Source organism: Lottia gigantea, assembly GCF_000327385.1.
Source record: "Lottia gigantea unplaced genomic scaffold LOTGIsca_46, whole genome shotgun sequence".
NCBI lineage: Eukaryota > Metazoa > Mollusca > Gastropoda > Lottiidae > Lottia > Lottia gigantea.
In genome coordinates this window covers 145692-165443 of record NW_008709614.1, presented here as the reverse complement: position 1 = coordinate 165443, position 19752 = coordinate 145692, and the positions used below count along the sequence as shown (strand labels likewise).

The window sequence follows — 19752 nt, the reverse complement described above, 5'->3', positions numbered from 1 at the left end:
TCATACATTTCTAGTTCTTCTGAAGACAATTTACATATATTTAAGACTAATAACAAACCCCCGAAATGGCACATCTGTGACATTAACTTAGTCAAAACGCGTAAAATTTGTTCGTGAGATTTCAGTTCCCATCTGACACGAAATTTGGCGTGGGCCTATCGATGAGATTTGAACAGTTTGAATTTAAGGGTTTTTTTGTTGAACGAATGAGTTGTGGCCCTTAACTAAGTCAAAACGTATAAAAACGAGTAAAATTTGATCATATAAAAAATTGGCATCTGACTAAAAGATTTTGAGTAATTGCCCTTGACTTAAAACTTGTCAAATTTGTTCATGCTCCCAAAAGAGTCCACATTTCATTCCATTTGAAACTTTGTGTGATCATTGGAATTGATGAATTTGAGTATTGAATATAAACTTAATCATTATGGTTCATGTTGCTCCTTATTAAATCTAGAAATGATACAGGTGCTGTGAGGACGTAGGCTATGTTTACCTTGTCTGGCAAGCTATCTTTGAATTCTGATAGATCTACAAATTTTCTGTGTAAGCCTATTACCAATCATTTTTACTTATCGAGTTACTCCATATATACCACTATAAAATACACATGTCAGTCAACATTAGTTTTGTCCTCATACAACAAACTAACATAGCTGTAGTCTGATAATGTTCATTCATTTTAGAGTTATTCCCCTTGTGTCAACTCCTGTGATAAAGATCGATTAAGTCGTTGAGTTTACATTAGTTACGAGAAATTCTGAAATTACAAGGCTCTAGGTTAGATTTGAAGAGAGGAAATAATTTTGTTGATTTTTAACTAAAAGTAATAGTAACAATAGGTATTTGATAGTTTTAGTGAAGTTAAGATATGAGCTCTTATTTCTAGCCGCAGTGTTTTATCAATCATTTTTTATGAATTGAAATCAAATATTTCCTACACTGTTTTCTCATTTCTGAATTGAAATTTGGCAATTTTTTTCATAATTGCAAAATACTACTGAGAATCTTAAATAATTTTTGGGTTGGTGAAAATCACTGAACCTTATATTTCTATGGACCCAAAGACATTCTAAGACAAATGGCATGTAGATCTACAGATGGAAATGTTATTTTGAATATCGCAGTGGATATTTAGCCGTGAAACGGTTTAGTTTCTTTTTCGCTATATTACCGGCCCTTCCGTTTACCCATGTGCAGAAGAAGACTCTGAAAGCAGCTGGACCTTGTTCAACATATTTCAACATATAGACATCCCTACCTATCCCTAAATAAGACACTAAATCGCATATTTGACACTAGATTGTTTGTTTGATTTTTATTTTCCTGTTGCGCATGGGTAAACGGAAGTGCCGGTAAAATATCGAAAAAGAAATTAAACCACTTCACGGCTAAATATCCACTTTGTTTGAATATTTATGAAGTGAAGAATTTAATGTGCCGGTAGTCAAAGAGTAGACTTTTAGGCCTATAACACAATCAGTAGCCTGGTAGGGTAGGGTAGGGTAGTAATGTATTACTAGTATTAACTACTAATAATAATGATATTTTGTTTTCGTCAACTATTATTTTTTTCAAAAAATGTTACTGTTGGACATTGCGTAAGATGTCAGGACTTGAATAAATAAATGTCATTTTATTTTTTTTTCTTTCCAAATCCATGTAAATTGCTCCTGTTCAGTACAGAGTCTGCTAATTTTTATAAGAAAATCTAACATTAATTTTACAGCTTCAAACAATGGATTCAGAAGAAGGTAAACAAGAAAATGGCAAAGAACTTCAAGAGCATCTTACAAGCATCCAAGAAGGTGAGAGTTCTTTTGAAAATGATGTTCAACGTCCTAATCAAGAAACAGAGAAAACTTCAGAAAGTAAAAATCAGGATAGCACAAAAATTTCAGACATTGATAGTCCGAAAACAGATAAAACTTCAGAAAATGAAAACCAGATGGCTAATACAACAGAAAATGAAGGTCAAAATACACCCAAAACACCTGACAGTGAGAGCCAGAAAACCACGAAAACACCAGAAAGTATGAATAGATCCAAATCTGCAGCAAGTGGAGAGTTAGTTTTTGAAGCAAAACGAAAGAAGAAAAAAGTTTCCACAGATCCAGATTCTTATGAAGTAACATTTGTTGTTACCATAGCAATGGCAATTCCATCTAGTAAGTTCATTAAATTTTTAACAATTTCTTTACATAGTTCCAAAACATAAAGTAATAATTTACATTAATAAACACTCAATTAGATGTCTAAAAGTCAAGACTTCAGATCTTGTTAGAAACTTTGACTAAGCTTATCTCATTTAAAATATTGTGGGTGACCACTTGAAACCTCGTATATGTCATATTTGGTCATTTTGACTTTTTGGTACAGTTTGAAAGCTCGTAGAAGCGCGGATCTTATGATCAAAATTAATGAAACTTGGACAAGTGGTATGTTTTTTTTTGCCTCACCACTCTTAATTATTTCTTTTCCTTAAACATTTAAGAAGCTTATCCTTTCTATCTCTAGAAACCTAAATATAAGCTTATGTAAATAACGTTATCTGTAGATATTTAGACAATTCTGTCTGTAAATCGAACTTGAAATCTTTTGGTGTAATATTAAATTTAATGATATCCAAGCTATATTTGAATAATTAAAGAACTTTGATAACTTGTAGCCACTGTTAAAGATGCTGATGATTTAGCGGAAAATATCTCCCAAGGTACCCTCAATATTGTTTATTTTTCGCTTGTTGTTTGTTTTTATTAGTTTTTCCTTCTCGTTTGAATTCTTTTCTTGATTCACTTTAGTTTACTTTATGTGATGTTCTGTATTCTTACTTTTTCAATTGTTTTCATTTTTTTTTTTTACACATCACATTTTATTACGACATAAATGTATATTGATGTATTTCTTCCTTGTCTGTCCGCTTCCTTTATGTCAACAATTGTTTCTGACAGCACCAGGGTCTAGAGTTCAGTGGAATTTTGTTGTAATGATAATATTTCATGAATTATGCTTATTGCTTATGAGAATGTCTTCATATTATAAAACCCTAGAGTGAAAATTTTATTAATTTCATTGCTAATTACTACTGAAACTGAGAATTTTTCTAATGTATAAAGTAACATCATCGTTATGATAGACCCGACAGATTTCAGATCTTCAGTTATGGTTCTAATTATGGTACTATCATACATTTTGAGTGGAATATTTCAAAAAAATTGTTGGAAAATAAATTTATTGTAAACTTTTGATGTTGAAATTGAACATTTACTTTATTTCCTTATGTTGAATAATTCAATCTTACTAAAACAAAGCAATCTTATGTAAAACCTTTGTTTTGTGGATGGGAAAATCTGCTTAGTGACAGGAATTAAAAGAAAAATCAAAAATAAGTTCACAGATTGTTACTAGGAAAAGCAATGTAGAATGCTATAAACATTATGACTTTTTTTTGATGAATTTGAATCTATTTATTGATTAAAATGGATCAATCTCTGCAGAATGTTTTTTTATTTTGGTTACAGGGGAAGACGATCAAGTTAACCATGATGTCAAAGAACTGATGAAAAAAAAGAAAAGAACATTTGAAGCACCTCGAGCTCAGAATTATTACCATTTAGAATATTATATAGTTCCTGATGAAGATGAAGTGTTAAAAACAGATTGTGTGACATACGGTGTAGCTGCTAAATTATACATGGAACGTCAAGATCCTCGGGTTATTAAAACATGGCAAGAAGGAATGATAACTTGGGTCGCTTGGGCTAACAGGTACTCATAGACAATACAGTTCAACTGATGAGACATTATCTTGGTCCTCCCATTTTATATGCACATGAATTGCCATCATCCCTGTCCGTCGGTCCATTGGTCCGTCTTATTTCTTGTAGGCACGATAGAGCCTACAGTTTTTACGCAATCTTGATAAAACATGTATATGCATGTTTATTTTGAAGAGATCTCAGTCAAGTTTGAAATTGGTAAAAATCAGATGAACTATTTCAGAGTTATTTCCCTAGATTTAGTAAAACACATCAAATTTGCCAAGAAGGAATGATAAAGATTCCAGTTTTATGTAATCTAGATGAAACTTAGTTTGCATGTGTTTTGCTCAGTTGAGTTCTAATTAGGCATCAATTGGATGAACTGTTTTGGAGTAATTGCCCTTGACTTAATAAAAAACGTGTTTGATGTGACTTGTAGGCACGATGGAGACTACAGATTTTATCTGATCTTCATGATACTTGGTATGCATGAATATATTGATGAGATCTCAGTCAGTTTCGAAATCAGTAATAATCAGATGAAAGGTTTTAGAGATATTGCCTTTGTGTGTACCTTGATGGGCCTTGTTCATGTTTGAATTTGATAATAATTTGGTTTTGCCTTCACTCAAAAAAATATTTTTAAGATTATTGGAAAATTCATTTTAAAGTCACTTAAGACTTAGTTATCAATTCTGACAGCTGATAGTGGGTGTATGTTACCTTGCCTGGAAAGCTATCTTTTTTCTTCTGATACTTTCTACTACACGATATTAGTTGTTATTGATGCTTTTTTTTTTTTTTTTAACCATAACACTGTTCTACTTAACATCTAATACATTTTGTGACGTATGTCTACCACTTAGATCTTTTCTGTTATTATAAAATGCTTGAATCATTAATATATTCCAGTCATACTCTAACTATGAACAAAGAGATGTTATTAAAGTTATTTACTCATACTCTTGAACTACGTGTTTGGGATACCAAAGATAAAGTTTCATCTAGAGCCAGATTTGATAGACCAAAAGCTTTTAGATTACCTCAACCAAAACCAGGTAATATTTGTTTTAACCCTTTCAACTCTGGTAACTACACTAAAACACAATGTGTGATATATACTCTGCTGCTGGTGAAGGGGCAGTTACCACGTCATGTTGTATAAGTCTACCGTCCACAGCATTACCTGATGTATACCTGAGCGGCTGGTGAACATTATAGCAATGTCATACGCTTAATGTCACGTTTCTTGACGGGTATATGGTTTATTTCATTTACACTTAGTGCTCAAAGGGTTTAAGGTCAAGATTTATAGTGAAAGCTGTTCTTTCAACCAATTTCATACAAGATATGAGTATCTTACTTCATCACATTGATGTAAAATGTAAGAAGTGAAATTGGAAGAAATTTAGACATCATATATGTACTCACATACCTATTGTCAATTCTTCCTTTGACTATTTATTCTGTGTATTATAGGAGAGTCAGCTGAAGATGTTGGTGGTGTAAAATCAATGGTTTTAAAACAATCCAAAAGTTTCAGTCGATTGCAACCTAAGAAAGGTCCTCCAATACGATCCCTTCCTACCACAATAACTTACCATAAAACTCTTACAGCTAGTGCCAAGAGAAGACAATTTATTGAAGGTAACTAAGTTTCTTTCTTTCTTAATATCTTCAGTGCTTTTATTTGTCTGATTATTTAAACTGCAGAGCATGAGATCTAAAGAAATTTGAAAGTATTGATTGTCAGATAATTTCATCTACCAAATTTTATGTTTTAAATGTCTACAGTGATTGGAAAAAGTACCAGAAAGGAAGATAGCCACACCTTTTGAAAGTAGTATCTGTGATTTTTTTGGTTATTTAAGCTTTTAGAGGATATAAGAAAAACATGATTTAATTTTTCTACCCTTCAAATTTTTACTGTTTTATTTTAGCTGCTGAAGAGGATGCTATGGGAATGGCATTGGGAGATTCATTAAAAAGTCGAAGAGATTCACCCGATATTAGTATTTTGCAGAGTGATAAACCACGAAGTTCAAATAGTCCTCTAAGATCATCATTATCACCATCAAGTACTGTAGACCCAGGTTCACCTTTACCAGATCAGCATCAAGAATCAAGGTAACTTGACTATTCTAAAATCTTTTCTAACACCAGAACTGTGAACAGGCCTGATGTGGAAAGGTTGCTATTATGAAAAGGATACCAACCTTGAAATTTACTAAATGTTTGATTCAATTTCAGAACAGTGAATCGTTTGGCTCCTATTGCTGCTACCAGAACAACATCTTCAGCTACAAGAGAAGTTCGCTCTGTCAAATCAATGGCCAAAAATCGTACTATATCTCAAACTTCTACTATTAGTAAAGCACAACCTTCTTCTACATCCACCAATGCTAACAGATCTCGTGCAGGTCTTCATTCTTCTGCTTCTGGTGGTAAGCAATCATTTTTTATGTTTCCTTTTGCACTTATTAAAATATAAATATTGATGATAAATGTTGATATAAAATAAAATATTTGTAAACAGTGTAATAGATCTAGATAAATATAGATGTGGTTGATTATATTTTCAGCTGTATCGACAGGTGGACAACAAAATGCAACACCTTCTCCATCAAAACATAAAAGAAATAAAAAGGCAGAAGCTGCTGCCATGGAAGCAGCAGAAGAAGTTAGGAAGAATGGTATTTGTAAAGTACCAATACAGATGTCTTTATTATTTTCTGGTAAGTTATTCTTCTTCATATTTTTTGTTAAAACAAAATTTCCAAGATAATGAATTAAATTTTTTGAAATCTTTTCAATTCATCAATATATTTATAGAACTTTCTGCATGATGGAACATTTTTGTCAGAAGTCAAAGCAACATTTGTTAATTTGCATTCTGATTCTTCTGGGGCTTCCAATGTAAGATTTTATTACCAACAATGCATTGAAAAAGGATAAATGATTTCACAGTATATATAGTTTTGAACTCAATAATTCAGGATTAATATTGATAATAAAGAGTCAAGACTATTGTTTTACCTCACAGATATGAAGAGTGTAACAGGAAGGTTAGAGAATCCAGTAGCTGGTGTAGAAGATATCTTTATAACTGTATCTTTAGATAGTCCACTCATGTCTGACAAGATAAAAAAAGAACTGAATCCAATGATTATTAAAATACATTCAGCATCTGATTTACCAGATACACCTCTATCTTATACAGAATTAAAAAACAAGTAAGTCTATTTTTTATCTTTTGAAATATTGACATACACTGAACCAGAAAATAGTGGAAGGTTAAGCATTAAGTCTTGGAAGTTAAATGACCCAAAACTTGGCTTTTTAACCATTGTAGCATGTCTTATAGCTGGTAGATAAGATCAACAGATTATCCTTTCTGCATTGTAATGTTGTTTGTATTTCAGATGTCATCCAGCCTACTGTAAATACAAATTTTTTAAACAACCAGAACATATTAGTGTTGGAAAGGAACATGATAGAACAATATATTGGGATGATACTAATGTTGTTTTATTGGGTAGGTAGCTGGTCCTAATTGGGAAAATTAAGCCTATTGGACAAGCAAGTGAAATTCAGAAAGATTTTATCGATTATTCTTTAATAAATACTACCTCTCAGAATGAACATAAAATTCAAATTCTCAATTTTGGCCAATAAGAGTACATTAATTTATCAGTGGACTTACCTGGTTTCAGAACTATTCAACAGAATTCTTGTATAATCTGATAAAACTAAGTAATTATAGCCATAAAACTACAAGTATTCAGTGAAAAATCCATTTAAAGAATTACTTTGTTTTTTGTATATTAGATTATTCAAGGATTCTGTTGTATAGTTATGTAGTCCACTTAATGGGAATTTTTTACCCTATTCCAGGTCATCTAGAGAAATCTGAATTACGTGAGTTTTTAAATGGTCCAGCATTAGAAATTGAGGTACATGATAGGGACAGAAAGAACCAAGAAATAAAATTGAAACCAACATTATTTGGTGATGATTTAGAAGATGAAAAGATTAGTAATGTTGGAACTGTAGCCAGTATGTTTTCAATTACAATTCTTCCCTTTTAAACCTTTTTACTGGCAGTATATATCTATTCCACACTGGAATGAGTAGAACCATATTGCTTACAGATATCTTTTGTTGCTATACTCCAAAAAAACATATAACGTCTTGATTTAGGGTGAATGAATATGTGTCTTTAAGATTTTGAATATTATATCAATTTTTTCATGAGAACCCTTTACTTTTAGGTAGAAGAACAGTTCATAATCCATTTCATGGTAGAAACAAACCTTGGGACCCGTATGGTGTAGCTAAAGTCAGTTTATCAGAATTATTACTAGGTCATCGTTATTTACATCTTAAAATTCCCATACATAACTGTCAGTTACCTGATGTATTGGGTAATAATTATAATAAGAATGGTCGTATTGTAGGTGTAAATGGAGCTGTAGATGGACCAGGTAAGAACTATTAAAGACTTATTTTTGGATGAATATTGCTCTCTGCCCATCTGTAAACATTTTCTGACATCAGAAGCTAACATTTTTTCAAAATGATAAGATCTTGAACAAGTTTGAAAATGACAATTAATGTTAGATGAACAGTTTTTGAGTTATTGCCCATGTCGTAGTGTAAATATGTTTAAAACAGCTTGCTGGCATGATAAAAGTTTGAGTTTTCATCACTACATAATGAGAGAGGAACTTGCTGGTGTCACATATTCAATATGTTTAAGAAAATTGAAGGTTGTCAGTATATGATATAAGTTTGTTAAATCACTCACACAATGGATAATGTTAGCCATGATCAAGACATGCTGTGTAAAGACTGATTGCATGTTACAGACCATTATCAACTATACTGATCATGTAATTAGTTTAATAAATATTTAATTAGTATTGACTAGTTAATATAAATAATACAACAGATTTCTTTATACCGGTACTAGTAATTGATTTACAACATTAAAAATCAGATTTCAGATTCTGTATCATGTGATCTATCAGATTAGAGAAAACCTAAAAGACCTCCTTATGTTGCCTACACTTACATTTTTACCCATTAAAAACGGTTATTCTCTGTAAGATATATATTAGTCTATAGTACTCTACCGTTATTCTAAATGTCATTAGTCATTAAAAAGAAGAGAAAAACTATTCTCAATAGCATCTCTTAAATTCATCAAACTTTTTGACAAGTTGTTTTGTTCTATAGTAACTTCTGTAGAAGTTTTAAGTGACCTTAACTCAGATATGGTCTTTTTTTAAAAAAATTTTTATTGTGTGTTTGTGTGTGTGAGATGGTATGGTGTGCCAAATTAAAAGATATGCCTTAAACATATGGTGCCCTTTTAACTGCAGCTCAATGAAAGGGATTCCAATGTTAACATGTATCGGAGACGCTTATGGCTGCTAACTGTACCAGCCAAATTTCTTTCAGAGGTCAGATTATGACCTATTGACCTATCTTATTCAAAAATTGATTTTGAATTCATAATGTTCCCCAATATACATCAAAATTTGAGAAACTTTTGTAAAAAGCCATGAAAAAATGAATCCTACTTATTTATCTAGTTGAGACACCATTACCAGCAGGACACTATTTACACCATAATAGTATGTTAAAGATTAAAATAGAACTAGCTGTACCCTTAGCTACACCAGATGATATTAAAGCTAAACAACATCTAGAGACAACTTTCGAGGTAATTTTAGTTTTTTGTAGTCTGTCTCTGTTGAAAGTAAAAGTAATGTCTTCATTTAATTCTAAAAAGGATAGCATTTGCTCCACACAGTATAATTCTTTCTAGTTTTTTCTACAATGGATACATATATAGATACATGATGGCTAAATTTTTGCACCTTTAATTAATCTAGGAATTCTAAGGAATATAGAAGTGAGTTCTTGAAAGAGATTATTCTGATATTCTACTTCCTATGAATAGTTTATGTGTTATTGATCTGCCATGACTTTTATATTTATGTCAATATTGGAACGTCTTGTTTGAGTTCAACCTCTGATTGATAATAGTACTTCAGAAATAAGAATTTATAGCTATGATAAAGTTATGTATAAATGTTTGATAACTTGAATGGAAAGTGGATGCCAGCTTTATGAATTGTATCAAATCCTTTATTCCATTGTCCACAAAAATATTTTTAAATGGTTTTTTTTTTTAATTTTTGTATTTTTATGTCTGTGGTGAAGATAATCTTTGAACTTCAAATGTTAATAGAAAGTCTGATCTCAAAATTGTCCATTATTACATTTATATCTTTTTCTTCATTATAACAATATGTTTAGAAAAATATTTTTGAATTGCCGCACATTATTATTTTAACATAACTATAGCTTTTTATTAAAATTTTCTTCTATACTAACTTTCTTTTCTACTTAGTAGAATGAAAACTGATGCCAAGTTTAGACCTTATGCTTGACTTTTAAGGAATTTGTGATATTTTAACACCATAAACTTAAAATTCTGTCTGTTCTGTAAAAGTAAGGAATAGGCTAGGGCTTGATATTGCTTTAAAGTTAAAAAAAACATAAATTTTCTTACAGTGTCCATATGGTCGTATAGTTTATATATTTAGCTACCATAATACAGCAATATTAAATAACTTACATAAAATTATCACCAATATTAATGCTGAAGCTCTAGAATTAAACAATATGCCACAACATGTTATCAATGCTGCTTTATCAACTTATAAGTTATCCTTGTAAGTATTTCTACTCTAGTTCATATTCTTATACAAAATGAACCATAGATGCACAGCTTGGAATTAGATGTTTTAGCACCATAACACTTTGTGCAACTTTATACCACTTTGCAGATAGTTTTGATTACCTCAATACCTCTTTCTAGAGAGTTCACCTATTTGATATGAATATAATGTGAATATACAAGTTTCTAAAAGTAATATTTCTGGCTGATATTTGTTGCAGGGAACAACAAGAAAGTCGTGAATTAGATATAGTAACTGGATTTCAAGTTATGGATGGAACTCATCATATCTTTGTATTGGAAGGGTTAAGAGATAGAGCTATCAAACAAATCTGGAATAACGTGAGAAAAGAAGAAATTTCAGGTGAATATCTGCAGAAATATACATTTTTTGTTTCTCTTATAGATAATTGAGAATTGACCTTTTTGCCTTAAATAAGACAGACACATCACTTTTTTCATTTAGAATTTTCTTGATTATTTTTTTCTAAAAAAAGTCAAATGTTCTATTAAAAATGTAACAAGAATAATTTCTCTTTATAACAATACCCTAATTCATATTTCTCTGTTGTAGATATGAGGATATTGTATAATTCGGATATGAGCTTTAGTCACAGGCTATACCGAGCGCTGGATGTGGACATATGTCGAGTTAAATTACATGAATCATTATCAATAATAGCACAACAATCTTTATTATTTGTACGGGATATGGTACCTAAATTATGTTTTCACGCCTTAGTTAAACTGCAACAAGTAAGTCATTTGGTCAATAGATAAGTTTATTCATATAGATATTCACTTCACGGTATATAAAGTCTACAATTACACACTTCATGGTATATCAAGTCCACAATCACACACTTCATGGTATATCAAGTCCACAATCACACACTTCATGGTATATCAAGTCCACAATCACACACTTCATGGTATATCAGGTAAACAATCACACACTTCATGGTATATCAGGTCAACAATCACACATTTCATCGTGTAAGGAGTCAACACTAACACACTTCATGGTATATCAAGTAAAAAGTTACACACTTCATCGTATATCAAGTAAAAAATCATACACTTCATGCTATATCAAACCAAAAGTCGCACCTCATGGTATATCAATTCAAGAATCACCACTTTATTTCATCAGCTATCTCTCACCTTATGATAATTTGTAAATGATATTTTTTTTATTGTATATGTCTGATATTTCAATTTCTTATTTTGAACGATTTTAGTTATCTAATACTGAAAAGTTACGAGATGCTACAAGGAATGATTTATTTCCTACAGCTGAAATGATTATCTCTATGAGTAGGGAATTTGGTGTTCCTTTCACTGCTGAAGATTTTGAAGGTGAGCTTTGAAATTTAAATTTTTATAGGTTTTGTTGTATTGATTTATTTTTTATATATATCATATGATGTATTTTCTACGGAGCCCCTAAGGCGCAATTGTAAACATATTTATTTATTATTTTGTTTGAACGAATTAATTTTTTCGTCTATTTCGTTTAAACGAAATAATTAACCCATCTTTTTATTTCGTTTGAACGAAATAATAAATAAATATGTTTACAATTGCGCCTTAGGGGCTCCGTAATTTTCTGTCCAAAAAGTCATTTTTTATACTTTTAAGTCCCCTGTTTTTATTTTGCATAATACCAAGTGGGTAAAGAAACATTTATACAAAGCAGGACAAGTCGGTACCAACAAAAAATCATTTAATCATTGTTCAAACTAACAAAACATTACTAAGCTAACCAGCACATGTTAATGAATAGTCCTAGGCCCGTGCTTTCTATGAGTTAAATTCTCATTTGACCTTAACACTGATCTAGTCAATTTTTCAGATCTGGTGGATTAGCCTTTTAACAACCAAATAAATCAACAAATTGTTTGAACAGTGTGACACAAATTTTGAAAGTCAATACATTGATTATGTATTATTTTATCCAGAATTGCGGCCAGAATCCCAGATGAAGAAGACGCCACCAAAAGATTTGAAGCCTATAAGTGAACTGGGTACAAGTAGAAATTGGACTCCTATAGATCAGTATAATCATGAATACATTACAATGTTAGCTCAGAAAGAAGGTAGACAACTCACAATAGATTTTATACAGGATAATAAGGTATGATTCTTCAGTCCATCTTGAAACAGAAACACAATCAATTGACTTGTAAGTGCTACCACAAATCTCATAGAATGATGTATAGCATCGGTTATTGCTATATTGGAAAAAACAGACTAGATGGGAAAAAATACCTTTGATGATAAAATAATTTTAAGATCTGATTCTACTAATGACTTACCTAATGCATGGAAAATGCGTCAACCAAATAATGTTTTCACATATTTATTGCAGGTCTCAGTGGAAAACCAAAGTAGAAGAAATCGTAAAGATAAGGAGAGAAATCAAAGATTGTCCATTAGAGCTGATGTAAAAACAGCTCATAACTATAGTTCTCAAACACTTAATTCTACTGATTTAGGCAAAGAAAAACTCAGGAAGGCTTTATCAGCTGTAAGTTTCAAAAACATTTATCTTTTGTCGTCATAATATATATACTTCAAATTAGACAAGTATTAATCTTTTCATGCTATAAGTACATCTTTAGGACACTGGGTTGGAATTGCTAAACTGAACTCATTGAGAAAGAGCGAAAGATGCAGCAGGTGTTTAGATAATTTCTACCTGCTCAATTGATTGTTTATAGCATTCTTGATTTGCCATTGTTAGATGTATTTGTCATGTTCATGGAACTGATTCATTATTCTATTTACAGTATCCAGATAAAAGGTATACATATTGCCAAGATTATCATTATTCTATGACTGTTGTCCCTGTTAACGTGGAGGAATTAAAGAAGATGGAGAAGGAAGAGTCCAAATCAAGATGGCAGACAGCTGGAGGCTGGATATATCCTGGTATGAAACCAGCTTTAGACAATAATCAACATCCTCAACAGTTAAACAATGCAAGAAGATTGTCTTTATCTCAAGTGAGTTGATTACAAACCAATCAGTGTTTATATTGTCCTATCTTATCATACTCCTGTTATGGGTTAATTTAGAAAATATCTCTAATCCACACTGAGTACTGTTCAGAGACCATATTCACTAACACTAAATACTGTAATCTGATTGGTTGTTATTACTAAATTTCATCTCAAATATTTTAGTGACTAACTTATGACTTCAACACTTGAATCATTTTATGGTTTTGTTAACCACCCTTCATCTTGTTTAAATGAAAAGGGTACTATAGGTACTTACACCCTATTGTTAATATTTCAAACCTTCACAGCAGCTTTCATATAAACTCATAAATAGGACATTGACTCACCTTGTAACTGACAGGTGTTGTTTATGAAGACAGGACATGTTCTTTGTTTCAATCTTTAATTCCAATTCTGATCTGTGTTTCTCAACGAACACTACGAAATCCCGAAACTGTGTGGTCCGTTGCCAACAAAATTCCTAAAGGTAGACCAATCATTTCTGATTGTTCTAGCGAATCATACCGAGTTTCAGAATACATAGATTACTTTTTACTGCCACTAGCATGCAAACACCCTTCTTATCTGAAAGACACAACCGATTTTGTTGAAAAAATCAAGAAATTGGACATTCCCGAAAACGCGTATTTCATTTATTTGGACGTAACCAGTATGTATACCAACATTGACAACAGTGGAGGTCCTACTTGTCGCACATGTGAACACATATATGTTACCCATTTTTTGTCAAAAATAACAAGAACGGAAAATTGTTTACGATGAATAACCTAATTTCTTGCAGAGATCAAATATCATATACCTAATTTCTTGTAAAAAAGGCGATGTACAATATGTTGGCGAGACTCAAAATGCGCTTCGAACGCGATTCAATGGCCATCGCTATGATATAGTGCATGGCAAGGATAGACCAATTGCGAATCACTTCAACCTTCCTGATCATTCCATTGATGACCTTCTCATCATGCCTATAGAAACAGTTTCTACATCACCTAGCTTAGACGTCTACAACGCGAAAGTTATTGGATCGATCAACTGCAGACTGTGAGGCCAAATGGACTCAACATTCAACATGATAACCAGATAATACCCTTTATAACGACATTTGATTCTACAGCTACCAAAGCCTCCATAATAGTCAAACGCCATTACTCGGAACTTCAGAACAAATTTCCCCATGTATACACAAAACGTTTGGTTGTAGCTTACAAAAGAAATCTTAGCAATTTCCTCTTTCACGGTAGACTTGAACCATTGAATAATGTCCATTCATCCTAGGAGCATAGATGTCTTAATATAAATGTATCATGTTATATCAATAAATTAATCCATTTCTAAGTTAGATTTCAGGGAATACTTATTTCAGGACTGGTGCCATGGCTATATACAGTATATTATATAACATGCAGTGTATTTTTGTGTTTGTGTCTTTTCAACTAAAATCATACTAATGACTAACTAATTTTCACATAATTAATAGACTTATCTATTGCTCTGTGACCTAGGCCAGTGCTTTCATTGAGACTCGTCTCAATACACCCTAACACTAAGTAACTTGAGTTTGGACATTGTGAAGTAAAGCAAGACCTATTTGAATCAATTTTCATCTTTGATATATTTTAATTTCAGCCATGGATTGAAAATATTCTTCATGCCAATGAATTAAAAGCACCATTAAATAGAGGGAGATATCCATGGGATTATCGAGGTTATGATTTGAATCTATATCGTCGGCCATTACCCTACTTTAATCCTAATGATCCAATAACCATACATCTGGCTGGTGACAAACTATATGATGAAACTACTCGAAATAAACAAGAAGAACATGATCTTTGGAGATCCAAGATTGTTGTGTCTGAAATAAATCCAAGATTTCACCGTTGCTTGCCTGAAACAGAAATGACAGAAGCTGGTTTCAAATCCAGTAACCAGTTGGATAGACTTCAAGGTCTTCTGAAAGATACTCCAGATAAATATTCCTTGTCTAAACCAGGACTTATGATTAAACCAACACCACCATTGAACGTGGTACTCAATCCTCTTGTTGATTCTCAAGCTAGATTGGAAGGGAAAGTTATGGAGCCTGCTTGTCCTAATGAACATACAGATTATAATCAAGGTTTTGTTTCTGGGCCATTTGAACATCGAAGTTTTAAATTAGATAGAAATGTTATTCCTGCCTTTAATTATAATCATATGAAATACAACAGAACAAAAGGAAGTGATTTTAAGTAAGTGTCTTTTTAAAGTCTTTTTTTAATTCTATGGTAGGAGACAAACTCCATTGCTTAAGATACTCTGTGATATATAGAAAAGACATATATACAAATAGTGAGTAAAATTCCTAGTTTGAAGTATTTTTAAAGAAATTATGGGATTTTCGTACATTTCTAGTACTTCTAAAGACTATTTACATATATTAAGGAATAAAATCAACCCCCCAAAATGGAGACCTGTCCCTTTAAGACAGCGGTTTTCAACCTGTTTTTGTATGTGTCAGCATGAAAATGATGTCCCCAAATATCGAAAGCGTATCTATGATTGGATACCAGGCACGTTTTCGTATAGTTTGATAGTAATAATTCTCCAAGACAATGTTAATTTAGACTGTATAGTGTAGTCATCATACGAGATATTGTATATATTGTAGTTAGAAAGTTTTTATTTTTCACAGCATGTGACTGGATGTGACACATCAAATGTCCCCAAAGAAAAGTGCAAATGTCCCCACCTTGGGACATGTCCTTGTGGTTGAAAACCTACGCTTTAAGACATTGGTGCTATTCTACAATTTTTTTTCTTTTCTTAGCTCTTTTTTAATATGTTATATTGTTATAGCAAGGCACATATCTACTGAAAGAAAACTGATATAAGCTTATTTATTAAAAAAAACAGTATACTGGTTCAATAACTAGTGTCGAAAATAATGATAAATTAAAAAAAAAGGTCTCAAATTGGTTTAAATTTGAATTATTCTCAAAATTGAATATAAAAGGAAAAATCAATGTATAGGTGTATTGCTTTCAACAGAATCCTATCTTCTATCTAGTAAGTTTGCTTGTTGGGAAATTCTACATTAATAGATCATAAAACACAAAACCATGTCCAAACCTATAATGTTGTGCATTTGAAAAATTCTATATTATGTGAAAATTGAAAATAGTAAGACCATTCTCTTTAAGTCTCATTGCACATTGTATGGCAAGGTCTGTTTTAATTTATCCATAATTTATTTCTGTTTTTCAGTGTATATCACACAGAACATCAAGTATTGCATCATAAACATATTGAACCTTTACAAGAAGGTGAGAGTAGTAATCATTTATTTAGGATTCCATATGATCCTGATATACATGGACCGTTAGATATACCAACAGAATTTCAAAAGGTTAATAATGCTGAATCCACCATGAAAGAAAGATCAGGATTGTTGGCTCCTATTAATATGCAAGTGAAGAGTACCCAAGCTGAAAGTATTGCTGTTTAGAAACAATGAACACCAATGGTTAACCGGGAACATGCTAATGAATATGTTGTGTTATTTATAAGACGTGTTGTGTAAAATTAAGATATACAAGCTGTTATGTATTGGAGGCAATTCAATGAATGTCTGATAAAGTATGGAAACTCGAGAGTTAGAAGTTGAGAATTTTTGATGAATTGCAAAAGATACTGTGAAGGTAATGAATGAATTAGGTAAGGAATCATATAGCTTGTGGATAGAAAGATGATCACTAGCAATATTAATGCTAGAGAGTTAAGGTTTTACGAAAGTTTTTTTATTTTTATATGTGACTAAAAATATAAGAGAAAACTGTAGGGTATGATAATTTTTTGCTTTCATATGAGTTTTATTGACCACCATTTGATTATGATGATTTTATTTATATATGTCTATTCCACAAAGTTTAAAATAATTTTCTACCCAGAATGTACATTTCTAGTTTTCAATGATTTGCACTAACCAATGCTTTCACTTCTAATAGAGGATCAACTTTTCATTTTGAAAATATACCAAAGATAACATTATTCCTTATCAGAAGCCAAAATACTTTTGTTTGAACTATTTAAGATAGTTTGTTATTTATTCACCCAATTTATAGAAAACGATAGTAAAATGTTTCAAAACAGGCCTTAGTAAAAAAAATAATAGTGAAGGTAGGTTTTGTCTGTGAAATGATTGATATTTATCTGTGATATTTGTTAAAATCTCTTATATATTACAAAATTAACACTTCTAATGAGTTTTTGCTTTATTTCTATCTTGTGTTATTAAAACAACCAAAGTGTATACATTGAAAATACCCATCCATAATAGTGATTTTCTGTTGAGAAATCTTCGTGTATAAACTGAAATTTGGATCAAACTTAATAGTTCATGTTTATTGGTATCAGCCCAACATTTGGTGAGGTGTCACATACCTAACATTTATTGTTGAGACCTTGTATCAGCCTAACATTTGGTGAGATCTTAGATGAGACAAAAATCTGATATCTATCAGACCAAAGTTGAATCTTTTGCTGGAATGTGCATATGATCACATTGCGATTTTGAAGTTATATATCTATCTAATCGTTGTTGGCCATTTCTGATCGTAGAATTATCCTGAAATACGTGTTTGGATGAGATGTTTGGATACATTCTGATACGAGCAATAGATCAAATAGGATATCAATACAATCTTAACAGAGCGTGGTAGCTGTCCCGTGTTTACACTAGACCACAATTTAAATGAGTGTTTGATCGTGGTGGAATCTTGATGATTTTGCCACGATTTGACGCCAAACACTGAGATCGTCAACATGCGTTAACCGAGAGTAACAGTTACAGACCTTGATGCACCATCGTAGGTTATCTTGATGAACTTGGGGAAAAATTCCTGAAAGGTTCACTATGTCCACAACACTTAGGAAGGAAACATCTATAGTTTTTTTTTAGATTAAAAATATGCCAAAAAGGGAAGAAGGTCAGGTAGTGGCGTCTGAAGAAGTCCAAGCATAAGTCTCTGAAGAGGCAGCATAAAAATTGGCCCCACAGGAAGTTTCCGGATATGTCGACTCCAAAAATACCATTGTCATGGAATCGTGAGGGGGCTGCCCTTACTTAATTTCAAACCCAATTTTGCTCAAATCGTGGCCATAAATCACCAGAGGTCGTAACCGAGCTTCATTGTCGTGTCATATAATACATTGTTGAGCTCTTTTTGAATCATGGAGATCGTAGACCATGATTTCAATTGTGCCAGGATTCGTGAAAGTGGAAACCTAGCAATACAAAAGAAAAAAAACGTACAAGGTAAACATATATTGCTATCTTTAGTTATCTACAGAATAACTGGACAATATATAACATTTATATACACTACAGGATAATATTAGATCTAGTCGTCGCGTAGTTCAAATGAAACAGATCATTCTCCCTTGAAACAAGACAGTTCAAGTACGATCTCTAATGTTTTGACAAGAATGAAAAAATCAAACCAACTGTCCTTGTGACAGATTACAGATCTTACAGCATCAGCGATTGGACAGAAGCCAACACAAGTGTGTCAGAAATCACACACTGTCTTCTATAAAAAGTAAAACTCCTAAACATACAAAATTTACTATTAACACGTTTCTCCATAGATAAAATCTGTGTTGTTGATTTTAGTGAAGCCATAATACCATAAATAATCTTTAATATGTCTGGGACCACAGTTACCAAATGTACCATTCCCTTCATGGCGAGGTTAAAAAACATTGGAAAATACCTGTCGTCGGCTTGACCGAGTTGACTTGGAAGAAAACATGTTTTATCTAATGATACTAGTTCGAGAACATTGCTTCAATATTTCGTCTTTACAAATGTACAGATCTTCATCGTACATTTTGTTGTTTCCAACGCACAAATCGATATCGAAAAATTTTTATCACCAAAAACATCCTTCAGGTTTCAGAAAACAAATTTTATATCTTATATATATCTGATTACTGGCAACAAGAACAAAATTCTCACCAAAGACCAGCAGTTGGTATTATCACACTTATACCCTTTTCGAAGAAGTCTAACCTACTGAAGCTGTTATGTTGGATACGTCGCATTCTAAAACCATTCATATTGTTCTTTCTTTCATACAAAAGTAGGAGTAGTTTTTTCACTTCCATTCCAAGGAACCTTAGATTTTTCTCCGACAACGCGGACGACCGCCAGTAACGATTCCACCAAACTTTC

General features: G+C 31.9%; 1 protein-coding gene across 1 annotated transcript; it reads left to right on the top strand.

Moving 5' to 3' along the window:
* Positions 1–6806: 6806 nt before the first annotated feature.
* LOTGIDRAFT_124357 (hypothetical protein) lies at positions 6807–15773 on the top strand (the record flags this gene model as incomplete). Its single annotated transcript, XM_009061076.1, has 13 exons — positions 6807–6994; positions 7184–7296; positions 7656–7817; positions 8033–8218; positions 9359–9489; positions 10347–10507; positions 10734–10876; positions 11087–11268; positions 11754–11871; positions 12474–12649; positions 12884–13042; positions 13305–13520; positions 15165–15773. The coding sequence occupies 13 exons, from the start codon at positions 6807–6809 to the stop codon at positions 15771–15773; spliced, it is 2544 nt and encodes an 847-aa protein (XP_009059324.1).
* Positions 15774–19752: the final 3979 nt, after the last annotated feature.